Source organism: Leptopilina heterotoma, unplaced genomic scaffold (genome assembly GCF_015476425.1).
Source record: "Leptopilina heterotoma isolate Lh14 unplaced genomic scaffold, ASM1547642v1 Lhet_52, whole genome shotgun sequence".
NCBI classification, from domain to species: domain Eukaryota; kingdom Metazoa; phylum Arthropoda; class Insecta; order Hymenoptera; family Figitidae; genus Leptopilina; species Leptopilina heterotoma.
Window position 1 is genome coordinate 5,220,997 of NW_025111114.1, and position 16,295 is coordinate 5,237,291.

General features: G+C 22.8%; 1 protein-coding gene across 10 annotated transcripts in view; it reads left to right on the top strand.

Annotated features, from left to right (window-relative positions):
- LOC122507841 overlaps positions 1 to 11,961 on the top strand; it is a 34,128-nt gene extending 22,167 nt beyond the window's left edge. For 2 of the 10 annotated variants that reach the window (XM_043620774.1, XM_043620775.1), the window contains exons 15-21: positions 682 to 1,128; positions 2,207 to 2,251; positions 4,248 to 4,499; positions 5,574 to 5,955; positions 7,969 to 8,051; positions 10,201 to 10,287; positions 11,874 to 11,961. In XM_043620774.1, the coding sequence (XP_043476709.1) occupies positions 682 to 1,128; positions 2,207 to 2,251; positions 4,248 to 4,499; positions 5,574 to 5,955; positions 7,969 to 8,051; positions 10,201 to 10,287; positions 11,874 to 11,954 (1,377 nt within the window). In that variant the 3' untranslated portion in view covers positions 11,955 to 11,961. Of the gene's footprint in view, positions 1 to 681; positions 1,129 to 2,206; positions 3,133 to 4,247; positions 4,500 to 5,573; positions 5,956 to 7,968; positions 8,052 to 9,077; positions 9,128 to 10,200; positions 10,288 to 11,873 lie in introns of those variants that run through there. The other 8 variants (XR_006302171.1, XR_006302172.1, XM_043620780.1 and 5 more) reach the window with 8 other exon arrangements.
- Positions 11,962 to 16,295: the final 4,334 nt, after the last annotated feature.

Sequence of the window (16,295 nt, forward strand, 5' to 3'; positions counted from 1 at the left end):
TAGAATTTTCTAATAAATATTGATTTAAAAATGAATTTCAAATTAAAATCTTTGAAAATTTTAACTTTTCATACTTTTAATTAAGAATTCTATAGAATTAATTGTTTTCAGTAAATTTAATGTAATTTTTTTTAATTATTTGAAGTTTTTAATCCCTAATAAATATTTAATTGAAAATTGTCAGAATAATCGAAATTTCGTAAAATTAAATTGTAAACAAAAGAATTTGAAAATTCATAAAGAACTTTTTCAAAAATTATTTTTAAAAAATTGAAGAATTTCAGTTGAAAATTCTAGAAATGAATAATCGTAATGATGAAAATAATTTTTGAAGAAGTTAAAATAACAAAGTAGCAAGTTTTATAATAATATTCTTATTGTTGAATTTCAAATTTTTGAATATCTTAATTTCTTTAAAAAAATGATTATTTATTTAAAAATGAAGTTATTGATGTTTTCGAATAATTTTCGTTTTAAAAACCTTGGAAAAATTCGCCTTTGGCGAATTCCGTTTTCTAACCTGGAAAAGTCAGGGAATTTCAAATAAGCAAAAGCGTGGCAATCCTGATTAATTATTTTAAATTATTTATTTATTTAATTTAATAAATTTACATATTTTAATTTTTTGGAGAAATTTTAAGTTTTTGAGAAAATAGGGTCATTTTTTAAATGATATTTCAGAGTGGAGAAATTGTTCAAGAAACTGGTTACGTTTCGCAAGCGACGCCAGAATTGCAGGGGATGAATCAGAGTCATTATGAGGCTCAGCAGCAAAATTGGAGTCAACAACAAATTCAGGGGGAATATGAGGCGCCAATTTCGATGTTGGATGTACCAATGGAGCAACAACAGCAGCAGCAGCAACAACAACAACAACAACAACAGCACTCGGACTGGCAGGTTCAACATTCGAATATTCAGGAACCTTACAGTTTAACGGAACATACTGATCAATATTCTGGAACAAATCTCGATTCCTCTCATTATCAGCAAACACAACAGGATTATTGGAATCAACAAAATTATAATCAACAGGAATACACTGCTCAGGATTGGCAACAATCTCCTCAGTATTCGACGGATCAGACCGAAGTCGATAATAAGCAACAGGGAAATTGGGGTTATGAGGTAAAGTAATTTTCCTTTCTATTTAATCGAATTTTATTCTTTTTATTCGAATTCTATTTTAATTCTGTTCTAATTTTATTTTTGTTCTATTTTGGTTCTGTTTTGATTCTATTTTGATTATATTTTAATGCTATTCTAATTCTATTCTAATTCTATTCTAATTTTATTTTGATTCCATTTTAATTTTATTTTGATTCTATTTTGATTCTATTTTGATTCCATTTAATTCTAGTTTACTTCTATTTTAATTTAATTTTGATTTTTTTTAATTAAAATTTTTACTCACTAATCAAAATTCATTATCAGGGTGGTCACATGTCAGAAAAGTCAGTAATGTCAGGAAAACAAAATTTTTATCAGTAAAGTCAGGGAAATTAAAGGAAAAAAATTTTTTGTCAGGAAAATTAACGAAATTGAGAGTTTTTTCGACTTATTTTAAAAATTGCAACTGTTCTTTCAAATATTGCAACAAAATATCACATTTTTTAGTATGAAATGCAACTTACATCGAATTTTTAAAGTGCAAAAAATAACTATAAACAAATCTTTCAAAAATTATTTTTAAATCACTTTTTTAAGATATAATCATAAATTTTACTTATTATCTGTAAACTTTCATATTTTTTTTGTAAAAAGAATTTTGTCAGGGAAAATAATTTTAATGTCAGTAAATTGTCAGGGAAATTGATAAACTGAAAATTGTGACCACCCTGATTATTTTCCAGACAGCTTTGATTTTCAATATTTTTTTCCTCTTTTATTTTTGTTTCAAAGAAAATTGTTGAAAATTTTCGATTATAATTTTTTCACATATATTCTCACTATTTCCTTGTTAATGAATTTTTAGAAAAATCAAATTTTGCAAGGAATTGTAGAAAATTCTATTTTTTTTCTAAATTAAAAATGAAATCAGTCAATAAATATTTTAAATCGAATTTTGCGACCAAAAAAAATTTCCAAAATTCGAGTCAAATTTTTGAAAAATTTTTCGAAAAATAGTTTCATTAATAAGATTTTGTTTTTTTTTCTCTCTAAATAATTAACAATTGTAATATCGATGCTATTTCTTTGAATGCTGGCTGGACAGTCGGAAAAGGATGAAAAATCATCATCAACACAGGAAGTAAGTATTGAAACGCTCAACCATTCGAATAGTAATCCTGAACACTTGGATGTCTTTGCTGAAAATTCACTGCGACGTCGACGAATTATTAATGAAAGCAAAACAGAATTCTCCTCATTTCATTATTTGGATAATAATAAAATCCGTCTCAATAATACATCATCGCAAAAAAATTCTGAGAAATCACCAAAAACAATGAAATATCCAAAAATAATGTCCTCGTATCCAAAATTATTGTCGAGCAACAATAAAATTCATCCACATGAAGAATTGCCGAGGGCAAAAAAATTGACAAATTTAAATTCAAAACCGCCACTAGCGAAGGGGCCAGTTTTTTTAAAATGTAATATTAAGAAAAAATTGTCACCGAGAGATAATAATAATGATAGTCCAACAACTGATTTGGATATTCAATTAAGGCGTCTTAAATTTAAATCATTTTCAATGTCCAGTTCATCGTCAGACAGCGAGAGACGTTCGAGTTTAACAATTGATAATAATGTCGGTCAATCATTGACGCAATATTGCAATTTTGATGAGAAAAAAATAGTGAAAGTTGCACCGCACATTCGTCGAAAAGATGTTATTTGCGACACTGTCGATGCATGGAGTCGTGGTCCCGAGACGGATTTATCGCGTAGTAAACCACTTATTTTCGGTGGCACCTACCCCATTGATTTTCCACTAAGAAATAATCACAGGGGCACAATTTATACGCCGAAAACATTTCAAATTGACGCCCCCGAACATTACGTATCGGAGGAACTTTAATAATTTTCAACAAAGCATTTTTTTTTTGCTTTTTAATTATATTTCAATTGCAATCTTATTTTTTCTGTAAATTTGGAGCCAGTTTCTTTGAAATATTTAATTTTATTCTCTTAACTCTCTTTTTTTTAATTAATTGGTAATTTTTAATTGGTTTTTATAAAACTATTTTAGTTTTTAATTTTAATTAATTATTAATTAATAATTATTAAAATAATTATTATTAATTAATTTTATTGACAAAAAATTTTTTTTGCAAATTTAATCGAAAACAGAGTTAAAAAAAATAATTTTGCAATTTTTCTCCAAAGGAAATAAAAAAATTGAAAGCGAGACATTTTTGTACATATAAATTAAAAAAAAAACAATTTATAGACTTTGATTTGAAAATATTTAATTGTTTATAACGAGAATTTGCAGTCGTCGAGTTACTGTCAATTTTACAAAATATTTTTAATTTTAATGTTGATATAATGCATATAATAAATATATAATACAGCAATGATATAATTATATGATACGAAATAAAGGATATAATAACGCAAAAAATGACTTTCAATTCTCGACAACAAAAAAAGGGCCTTTGCTTGTGAAAATCCGATAAAAATCCCCGTGTGTATTTTTGTTTTTTATTCTAGTTTATTAGTTTCCTTTTGTAGATTAAAATTTGTTGACGATATAATTAACAGATTGAAGTTTGGAAAAAAAAATTCACTATATTGCATGCAAAGTTTGCTCCATTGTTTTTCTACTCAATTCTTCAGATGAAAATAAAATTTGGAAATTAAAAACTGAAAATGAAATTCGATTCCTAAAATTTCAATATATCAATATTTAATTATTTAAGCAAGTAAAAATTAATTTTTGATGAATGAGAAATTAAATCAAGATAATTTACTATTTTTTTTTTGTAAAACGAAAATTAGTTTTGATAGAAATAGAAATTTGTTTAAATTACAGAATTTACAAGTCGAATAAAAATTAATTTAGATTGAAATTTTCAGATTTGTGAATTCTTATAAGTAAATAATTATTAGTATTGTAATTATTAAATAATTACAATAATAATTATAATTATTATCATTATTAATATTTTTATTATTATTATTGTTGTTATTATTATTGTTATTATTGTTAATTTATTATTTATTAAAGTGAATAATAAAAGCGATTTAAAGTGAATCTGCATTGACGGATTTTTTTCTGTTTTTTTGTTTCTAAATTATAGCAGCAACAACCGCAAATTTCATTGGGTCCATCGGCAACGAAACAATATGATCCACTAGAGGAATTGGACGCATTGGATTCACCGAAACAAGTGGCGAAAGCAGCGCAATCAGTGGAAAATAAAAAATCAACGGATAAATTGTCGGAGAAGAAAAATGCGAATTCAGGGAGTTCGTGGTTTGGTGGACTTTTCAGTAAACTTGCGCCAAAACCAAAAAATCAAATGATTCTACCCGACGACAATAATCCATCGGTGAGATTTTTGTTTATTAAAAAATTTGATTTTCAAAATTCTCAAAAATTCTTTTTTTTCACGTGTAGTTGAGAAAATAGCTTTCTGTTTCGTTTCTCTTTCTTTTTGTCATTAAAGGGCACGGGAAGATTCTATTGGTAGCCAGAGAATTTAATCGTAAGTTTAAAAAATTGTGTGCAAGCGAGGAATTTTTTTTTTCTTTTGTGAATTTTGAAAATTTTTGTTTCAATTTTTTATTGTTATTCATTTTTTTTTTTAATTCACTTTTTTTTCACTTGGGGTTTTTTATTTCATTTCGCTTTTTTATAGTAACTTTATTACTTTATTAATTTTCTTTTTTTATTAATTTTAGTCTTTTGTTAATTTTCATTCTTTATTAATTTTCGTTTTTTATTAATTTTAGTCTTTTGTTAATTTTCTTTCTTTATTAATTTTCGTTTTTTATTCATTTTAGTCTTTTGTTAATTTTCTTTCTTTATTAATTTTAGTTTTTTTAATTAATTTTCTTTCTTTCTTAATTTTATCTATTATTTAATTTTATTGTTTTTCTAATTTCGTCTATTATTTAATTTTACTTCCTTCTTAATTTTATCTTCTTTTTAATTTTATTTCTTTCTTAATTCGATCTTTTATTTAATTTTATTTGTTTCTTAATTTTCTTTCTTATTCAATTATATTTTTATTTAATATTTTCTTTATTGTTTATTATAAATATTTATTTATAGAAAAAAACTTTTTTCTTTCCAAAAAAAATTGAGGCGAGAGGATTGAATTTAACCAATTTGAGCGTTAAATACGTTTTTTAAAATGTGTTTTTCAACTAACAAAATTTTTCCATGCGCCTAACATTTTTTTTTTTGATTTTTGCTTCCTGATGGAGGAAGAATTTTCCCTTTGAAAATTAAATCGTAAATTATTTTTGGAAAAAAGTACGAAAAATAAAAAAGAAATATTGTTTTCGAAACGAAATTATTTTTTTAAAATCTAGTTCTAAACAAATTAATTTTTTTTTCTATTGAATTTTTCTATTTATTTGAGACGCAATTAATTAATAATGAAATAAATAAATTGCAGATTGTTTGGGATTCAGTGGCTGGCAAATGGATGAATAAAGAGGACGGCGAAGACAGTGTGAGTGGAACGGTTGGACCGCCACCAAAAGCTAGTGATTTGGGATTCAAGAATTTACAACCGGAACGAAATGTGACTCAACAACACTTGCTACCGCCAAGTGGTCAAAATGATGAATCGATGGCTGTGAATAGTTCGAAATTAATCACTGGCAGCAATGTTTACAAATTGCAAAAGGGTCGAAGTATGCGAGCTAATTATATCGATGTAATGAATCCAAATGGAGGGAAAAGTTCTGGAGTTTCATCCAATTTACAAACGCCAGCAAATTCACCAATGGCGCCCATCGCATCTTCCTCGCCTCAAGTTTTTGTTCCCGCTCCCGGTTAGTTGAAAAAAATTATCCTTTTTCAAAATTTCAATATTCAAAAAAAAAATTGCAAATATTTCAATATTCGAAACAATTTTATTATTTAAATATTTTAGACTTCGCACTCATCTACTAAAACCTACTATTTACTACTTTTTTTACCTTATGCTACTATTTCGATACTTTTTTTAGATTTCAGCAACTAAAAGTTACTATTTCTATTTTTATTTTGAAAATTTCCACTACTTTAAATTCGCTAATAGTAGAAAATCAAAAAACTATTCTCAAAAATTATAATCAAATTCTTTAAAACCATATTCGATTATTTTCAAAAAATATTCGAAAGTCAATTATTTTTAATATTTAGTATTTTCATAAAATTTCGCAAAAGAATTCAATTATATAAAAAATAAAATTGATAAAATTCATCCAAAATTCAATTATTTTCATAAATAATTCTTATAAATAAATCTTATGAAGAATTCAATTATTTTCAAAAAACACGAAATATTTCACAGAAATTCAATTCTTTTTAAACATCTTAATAAAATTTTTCGCAATAATTCAATTATTATCGCAAAAATAATAAAAGTTTCCTCTGGAATTCAATTATTTTTTGAAAATTTTGAATAAAATTCTTAGCAACTATTCAATTATTTTCATAAATAATAAAATTCATTGCAGAATTTCAATTATTTTTAATAAAATTTTAAAGGAATTGCTCAAAACATGTAATTTCATGTTTTGTATAATTATTTTTAAAAATTCAATTTCGATTCCTCGAAAAAATCATTTATTTAAAAAAAATTTTTTTTAAATTGTTTGGAAAAGAATTCAATTATTTACAAAAATATTAGAATTTTTCACAGGAATTCAATTATATTTTAAAATATTTTAATAAAATGGTTCGAAAGAAATGAATTATCTTAAATACAATTTTAATAAAATTCTTTCCAAGAATTCAATTATTTACATAAATAATTCTTCGAAAGAATTCAATTATGTCGATAAATAACAAAATTATTGCTGAAAATTCAATTATTTTGAGGCATTTTAATAAAATTCTTTTCAAAATTCAATTATTTTCATAAATAATACCTCAAGAATTCCATTATTTTTAAAACTAATAAATTTTTTCTTTGGAATTCAATTATTTAAAAAAATTCTTGTAAAATCGTTCGCAAGAATTCAATTATTTTTAAAAATAACAAAATTTTTCACAGAAATTCAATTCTCTTTAAACATTTTAATAAAATTTGTCGCAATGATTGAATTATTTTCATAAATAATTAAATTCATATGTGGAATTCAATTATTTTCATAAATAACAATTTTCATCACAAGAATTCAATTATTTTTAAAAGTGATAAATTCCTTCTTGGAAATTCAATTATTTTCATGAATAATAAAATTCTTTTTATAGGAATTCAATTATTTTCAAACAAATTTAATAAAATGCCACACAGACATTAATTATTCTCAAAAATTTTAATAGAATTCTTTGTAAAATTTAATTATTTTTAAAAACTTTTCGCAATTCAATGATTTTCAATATTTACTATTTTCATAAAATTTTCAAACAGAATTCAATTATTTAAAAAATATTTTTTAAAAAATCTTCGTAAAAATTTAATTCTTTTCATGAATAATAAAAATTTCTCAGGAATTTAATTATTTAAATTAGAATTTGCATAAAATAAGTCGAAAGTAATCAATTATTTAAAAAATTTTATAAAATTCTGAAATAATTTTGATAGAAATAAAATAAAATAAGAGATAAAATTTGGAATCAAAATTGAAAAGTAAAATTTTGAATTAATTATCGAGTGCGAAGTCTGATATTTTTGAAATAATTAAATAAAAAAAATTTGTAGTAATTAAATACTTGAAAAGTGGAAATATTTGAAAAAGTTTTCGTATTTAAATATTTAAAAGAGTTTTTAATATTTTTGTCTCTCAATAATTAAATTTTTCGATAAATTGAAATTGATTTTGGATTCGATGATAAAATATTTTCTTTTTTTTTAGTGAATGATCCCAACGCTCCCATGGACTTTTTGTCTTCATCGTCGATCCCAACGCAACAAACTGCCGAAAACCCTCCTCAAGAGGTGAGTTTTCATTCATAAGTAAAATTAATTTTTACTCATTAATCATTATCAACTCTCAACATATTTTATTCACACATATTTACAGTAGGAAACGTTCTACAGTATTTTTTTTTTTACAAAAATAGACGAGACACAAATTTTTGTAAAATACGTCTATTTCTCGCGACTGTAGTTCTTTTTTTGCAGTACGCTTCATTTTTATTATTTTCTTTCTTATACCGTTTTTTTTATTAGAAGTGAATAATGTTTAAAAAAAAATTTTTTTTTCTCTCCATTTTCAATGCATCGAGAAATATTTTTGTTTTGTTTTTCAAATTGTAAACATAAATTTTTTTTCTTGGTAATATTGTGCAATGTTATCTCGATTCGAGATGCTTTAAATGGTTTGTTTTAATTTGTCGATCGTCAGCTGAGAATTTTAGTCTGCAAGTCTTGTCGATTTTAATTTTTCTCCTTTTTTTTGTTTATAAATTGAAACGAAATTCTATTTGGTGGAAATTCTGCTTTTGAGAAATTTTCCATTTCGATAAAGAGACAAATTCCACGGACAGAGAGCAAAAAATAGGAAGAAAGAAATTTATCTTATTTTTACCTCGAGTTTTAATTTTCGAATTTCCTTTTATTTTCGTAGGTATTTTACTTTCGGAATTACCTTTGAACTTTTTTTATTTTCGCATTTTTATTTTATTTACGAATTTCTTATTTGATTAAAAATAATTTATTTTTAGCAATAAATTAATATTTTCTAGGAAAAAATTAATTTTCTTGTTAATTTAATATTTTAATCTATGAATTAACAATTTTCACAAGTTAATTTAATTAATAGCTAATTTAATTAATTACTTACAGTGAATGACAATAATAATTGTTTGTTTTTGAATGTTTTAACAATCTAATAATTAATTTCCTTTTAAAAGTGATTATTTTCCAATTAATATTTGTTTTAGAGTAATTTAGACTAAAAAAAAAGAAAAACTAATTTATTACAATTAATGAATGACTTCCGTTTGTTTTCTTCTTTACAAGCAGTCGGGGAAGCAGAATGATGTAGCCAAATAACAAAAAAGTTTCCAATTGTAAGAATATTTCTATTAATTTCATATATATCTAAATGTATACATATTGCTTTCTTTTCGCTTTGGCCACTTTTTTATTCAATGCTTTCAATCGATTGCAATTATAATTTTCTTTTGTAAAATAATTCTCCTCGATTTTCCCATTTCTTTTTTTGCAGAGAAAAATTTTTCTACTCATTCAAATTATTTCCGTCTTTTTCGATCGAGAAAATTAAACTCGATTTTTGGAGAATATATTTTTCTGATATTATTTTAATTTTTTTTTTTAGTGGTAGATTATTTTTTTTAAACGAATTTCTCCGTCGCATGAGAAAGGTAGAAAATTGTATGTTTGGCATTTTATGGTTTTCCATTAAAAACAATGGTGTACAGTGTCTTAAAATGCTTTTGGCTTTATGGTATTTTTTCTGGCCTGAAAATTTTTTTTTCCATTGTTCAATTTAACACTATCGCGATTAACAAACAAAATGCAAAAGCGACTTTATATTTTACCAGAAGGAAAAAAGTTCGCTTTATAATTTTATTTGCATGAAATTTACACAAAATTATTTTTTTAAGAAACACTTTAGTTATCAAATAGGTAAAAAAAATTCTCCAGAGCATTCGCAATATCAATTTGTAATTATTTTGTTATTTCAATTTAAGTTTCATTTTCTAATTAATTAATTACTGAAAAAATTGTAAATTATTAGAAATTAATTTCTGTAAATAAAATTAATTAAATGAAATTAATTAAATTACTAGAAAGAAATTAAATAATTAATAAAAAAATTGAACTAAATAATTAGCAGAAAATTTAATTAAATAATGGTACATAAATTGAATTTTTTAATTTTATTAAACGAAATAATTTTTTTTTCTCTTTTTTATGAGAGGAAAAATTGATTTGATTTTTTTTTCGAGTTCGAAAAGAGTTTTTTTTTAAAGAGAAGAATTGATTTAATTTTTTTTTGAGTTAAAAAAAAATGCAATTGATATTGTGAGCGCTATGGAGAAATTAATTTATTTATTAAGCTTTTTTGGGTGAAAATTTTTTTGTGAGAGAAAATTGTTGTGTTGTATATGGAATTTAGCTCTCTCGCTGGAGCTCAACCAGCTCATTATCACGAGAAGTGCAAAGCTACACAATGAGAGATCCGCGCCTCCTTCAACGGGACAAGGTAAACCTTTAAAATTTAGTGCTCTTAATTTTTTTTTCTCTCAAAAAATTAGTATTTCTTTTTTTTCTTTTTTTAACTAATACAATTTGCCTTAACGAAAAGAAAAATCGTCGTAAGTGAAATTAATTTTCATAAATTAATTGTTGATATGATAGAGAAAAAAATTAATAATAAAAATTTTTTAAAAAAAATAAAAATATTAATTTATTCCGCTTATAATAAAATAATAATTTATTCGGACTGAAAAAAAATAAAGAAATAAATTATTCGGACCGAAAATAATAAAGAAATAAATTCGGACCGAAAATAGTAAAGAAATAATTTATTTGGACTGAAAATAAGACAGGAATAAACTCGGATCGAAAATAAATTAAAGAAATAAATTATTCGGACCAAAAATAATAGAGAAATTTTTCGACCAAAAATTGCAAAGAAATTGTAAATTTATTCGGACGGAAAATAATAAAATGTGACAATAAAAAATAACACTGGAAATTAGTAATAAAAATTAATAAAAATTAGTAATAGAAATTAATAATAAAAATTAGTAATAAAAATTAACAGTAAAAATTAATAATAAAAAAAAACAAAATAAAAATTGAATTAATAATGAAGAAAAAGGGTTTTTAGAAAAAAAGAGGACTTTTTTAAAAAGAGGATTTTTAATATGCTTTAGTTTTTGTTTCCAACTTTTTTTTTACTACCGAATGCACTAAAAGCCTTGGTTTTTATGAAAAGAGGATTATTACGTTCTTTTTAAAATGTATTAAAATTTAAATTCGAGACATTAATTTACGAAAAAAAATCCTCTCTTTGTATTACCATAGATTTAGGAAAATGCTTTTTGTCTAGAATTTAACATTTTTTTTCTCTCTCTCTTTTTACTAAAACAAATAACAAAAATAGAACAAGGTAAAGCGCGATGAATAATCATATTTAAATAATTTGACTTTGTAATACTATTTTTTTCCACTTTCTTCATTTCTAGTGCTTCTGGTTTATTTGTTACATTTTTTTTGCCATATTCATTACTTCAGCTTTTTTTCTTGTCATCGACACGCCTCATTTATTTTTTTTTCAAAATAATATCGACAATAAATAAATAAAAAGAATAGAATTTTTTTTTAATCACTAAAAGAATTTTTTTTCTATTATGAAAAATTGAATTTTTAAAAAAGTTATTAAAGAATTTATTTTTATATTTCAAATAACATTGAAAATTGAAATTGTTTTCGAATTATTTTTTCAAATTTATTTGCAAATTATTATTTCTTTTATTTATTTTCAAATTATTTTTCCAAATTCATTGACAAATTATTTTTTCAAATTTATTTTCAAATTATTTTTCCAATAATTGATTTGCAAATTATTTTTTCAAAATTGGCTAATTATTTTTACAAATTTACTTCATTTTTGTCTTGAAGCATAAAATAAATATTTTCAAATTTACTTTTATTTATTTATTGAAGCATAAAATAAATAATTCAAATTTATTTTATTTGAGAATAAAATCTGATAAAATAAATATTTTCAAATTATTTGAATTATAAATTGGAAATTAATTATTTTCTTGTAAATTTTCACAGGGACCAATGATGTTTAATCCCATGGATATGAAGGATCGTCCTCAAAAAATTGCACAACGCAGTCGATATCCACCTCGATAGGAACGATGAAAAAAGAAATTTCCTCCTCCTGGGAATTCGAGAAATTCAAGAAACAATTTCACATTTAACATCAGCGACGAGAGAATTAGGATATTAATTTAGAAACAAAAAAAAATGTTTTTCCACTCGCGATAAAGATTTTTTTTTTATACAAAAAAAATCTATGCAACGATTATGAAAAAAACAGAAAACAAAAATATTATAATCGAAAAATTGTAGACCGTATGTCTTTTTTGTCAAGCCTTTTTTTTGGGAGAGAAAAAAAAGACAAATTTTTCAATTTGTATTTAATAGTAAAATTTTCAATGTACTATTGAAATTTAAGGAAACTCGAAATTTTTCGAGATTTAGAGAAAAATCAGTGCAATCGATTAATAAAAAAAAAGTCATATTTCTATCTACAATTTTATTCTAGGATTGTTGATAATATAATTGCATAACATATATTATAGATATATTATATTCACACTGTAATCACGTTTTACTTGGTTCCATATAAAGACGAAGACTGAGGAGAAGAATGATTGGAAAATTTTCCATTTTCTGCAATTATTTTTCTTTTTTAATTAATTTCCTGGTGATTAATTAATCAAAATGAAAAAAAGTGTTTGTTTATTTCGTCAATAAAAATTAGTACAGGAATTTTATCAAAAATTAACAAAATGAAATTTATTAACAAAAATAAATTCGTTAAATTCATTAAATTAATTAAATTAAATTCGTTAAATTAATTAAATTAATTAAATTAAATTCTTTGAATTAAATTCATTAATATAATTAAATTAAATTCTCTAAATTTATTAAATTAAATCCATTGAATTAATTAAATTGTTTGCAATTAATTTATTATTGAACAAAAAATCAGAAATTTGATTAAAATCAATTATTTACTCTCTTAATAATTCCTTATTATTTTTCCCCTTTTCTTTGTTTCTTCATTTTTCTTTCAAATTTCGCTCTTTTTTCTTGTCACTCTTTTTTCAGTCTTTGTCGTCGAAAAAGAAAAGTGAAAAACGTGAAGTGTTGATAAAAAAAAATTGTTACGCCGACTGATTTAGCTGCTGGACAATTTACCAGTCGGGGAAAAAAATGGAAATCGATTAGGCGACGATTGAAAAATGCAACAAAAAAAAAATTATTCTATTACATTAGGTACATTTTTTTTGTGAACTTTATCCCATTAATCAAATATCATTACCAAAAAAAAAAAAATGTTCCACTGACGAAAAAAATATTTGATTCGAATTTTCCTTCGAAAATGTCTCAGAATTATCGCAGACAATTAAATATTTGCTACGAATAATTATTTTGATGAAAAAAAATTATTATTTGTGTCAAAAATTTATTTGTTCCAATTAAATATTTGTCTCAATTTTTTAATTGTCTCAGTTGAATATTTGTCAAAATTATTTAATTGTCTCAGTTAAATATTTGGCACAATTTATTTAATTGTCTCAGTTAAATATTTGTCACAATTATTTGTCTCAGTTAAATTTTAATTGCAATCAATAAATTATTGAGTAAAATTTGATTTCCTGATTAAAATAGAAAAATATTGTCTCTTAAATATTTTTTTCTCGTTAATTTTTAAATAAAAAAAAAAAATTGTTCGAAACATTTTTTTTTTTCGTTAATTTTTAATTGAAACAAAATTGTTCGAAATATTTTTCAAGTAATAATAATTCAGTGAAGTAGAGGATTATTTGAATCAAATAAATATTTTCCAGTAAATTCTCGTTAGAGGTGCATTCCAGTAATGCTATAAATTTTCCACTGGTACTGATGATTAGAATAATGATAATGATGATGATAATGAAAATATTACATAACGAAAATATTTAAATACGCCCAAGTTAAAATAAAAATGGCCTCGATGCGTGCTTAAAAACATAAAAGTCTGATTTTATACGATGACCAGAACAATATACGATGATAATAATCGTTTAATGAGAAAGTGTTTTTGTAATGTGTAAAAAAAAAATTGATAATTTCTTTTCTTCATCGTTGCGATGGTTACACCGAATTGTTGAAAAATGAAAATGGAAACGACAAGTACAATATTCTTCAGTATCGAACATTGTTTAAACCCGATTTTATCCCCAATATTTTCTGTGCATTACTGCCTTGTTATATATATTCTTTTTAGATTTGCATTATATTATATTCGATAAAATACATCGTATAAGGAAAGTTTATATTGTATATTAGAATCTTATATTTACAAAATCTATATACAAAAGACGAAAGAAAAATAATTTTTTTTCTTCGTAAATTTAGTGTTTTTTTCGTTGATAATTTGTTAATCAAATTTTTTTTCGTCGATTTATAATTGTAAATTTGCTTGTTTATACGTAGACTTAGTTTTTAGAGAGAAAAGTAATTATTGTAATTTTGTTGGTGAATAACATATGGAGTGTGTGTATTTTTGTTCGTCTAGATGGAAAATTATCACAAGTCAGTGAATATTTTTAGAAAAATTTTTTTAAATCGATTATTTTAGAAAAAAAAATCAAATCATTTTTTTGTCTGTTAGTGTCAGTGTTTTTTCTTCGATATTTGTTTTAGTTTTTTGTCCTATTTAATTGGTTTTTATAAATAATTTATCATAACTGGACTCCATTTATTATTCAACAAGTGCTTTAGGGAGAGAAAATATTTGTCTCAGAGTCAGATAATTTTTTGTTTGATTCAGAATATTTTTTATTTGGTTCAAATAATTTTTGTTCGATTCAAAATATCTTTTATTTGGTTCTAACAATTTTTGTTCGCTTCAAAATATTTTTTATTTGGTTCAAATAATTTCTGTTTAGTTCAAAAAATTTTTTTTTATTTGATTCAAATAATTTTTGTTTCGTACAAATAATTTTTGAATTTAGATAAAAATATTTTTTTTCTATTTAAATAATTCAATTTAGTTTAAAATAATGTTTTTTTTTTGCTCCAATTTAATTTATTTAGATAAAAATATTTTTTATTTGATTTAAATAATTCTTTTAGTTCAAATGATTTTTTTTTGGTTTAAATAAATTTTATTCAAAACAAATAAATTATATTTAAACCAAATAAATTTTATTTAGACCAAATGAATTTTATTTAAACCAAATAAATTATATTCAAAGCGAAGAAAATTTTTTTGAGCAAAAAATATTGTTTATTTGATTTAAATAATTTCCGTTTGGCTCGAAATAAATTTATTTACTTCGATTCGAATTCATTTTGATCAAAATATTTTTTATTTGCTTCAAATAATTCTTCTAGTTCAAAAAATCTTTTTCAATTCCAAATAAATTTTATTTAAACCGAATAAATTTTATTGAAAGCAGATAAATTTTTTCGAAACCAAATAAATTTTTTCTAAACCAAAAAAAAATTGCTTCAGTCAAAAAATTGTATTTTTCTCAAAAATTTTTGTGATTTCGTCAAAAAAATACAATTTTTCAAATAAATACTCGACTGTGAGACAAATATTTAAATTATATTTGGTACAAATAAATTTTTTTTCTCCGAATGTAGAAAAGCAAAAAAAAAAAAAAAAAATTTCTGTGAGAGTAGTTTTTTTTTAATTAAATTTTTTTTCTCGAATTTGTTATAATATGTTAATAATGGTGTGTTGTAAATAAAATAAAGAAGCACGCTGGTTTAATTGTGTAAAAGAAATTGCTTGGAATGAAATAAAAAGACAAGTGACTAGATAGAAATTTGTAGTGTATGCTTTTTAAAGAAAAGAAGAAAAGAAAATTGATATGGAAATAATATCTGGATAATGAGTCAGTTTTAAATAATTAGAAGAATCCATGATGTTAACGTTGATGGAAAGTATTATATAAATGAAAATGCATGTTATATATGCGAGAAAGGAAAAAAAATAGTTTATAATGTAAATCATGTGAATCGGTTTCAGATGTAACATAATAATTGATAATTAAAATATTTGATGATCTTTATTTAAAGCATAAAAGTTTTCATGTACGTTTAAGGGTATCTGTAAGTGATAATTATAACAATCTCTACTGTATATTATTAATCTTGCAATCATTGTCACTTCTGATATGCATATTATGTAATAATAATAATAACAATAACAAAAATAATTTTTTTCTCATTTTTCCCTTTTTCGATTTTTTTCTATTTTTATTTTAATATTAATAAATATTAATAATAGTTCAATCAATATTAATATTTATTTTATTTATGATTTTATTTACTAATTTATTTATTATTTTCTTATTTTCTTTTTAATTTATTTATGAATTTATCTATTTTCTTTTTTTTTAATTATAATTTACTTACAATTTTATTATTTATAATTTTTTATTTATAAAAAAACGAAAAAAAATTCCA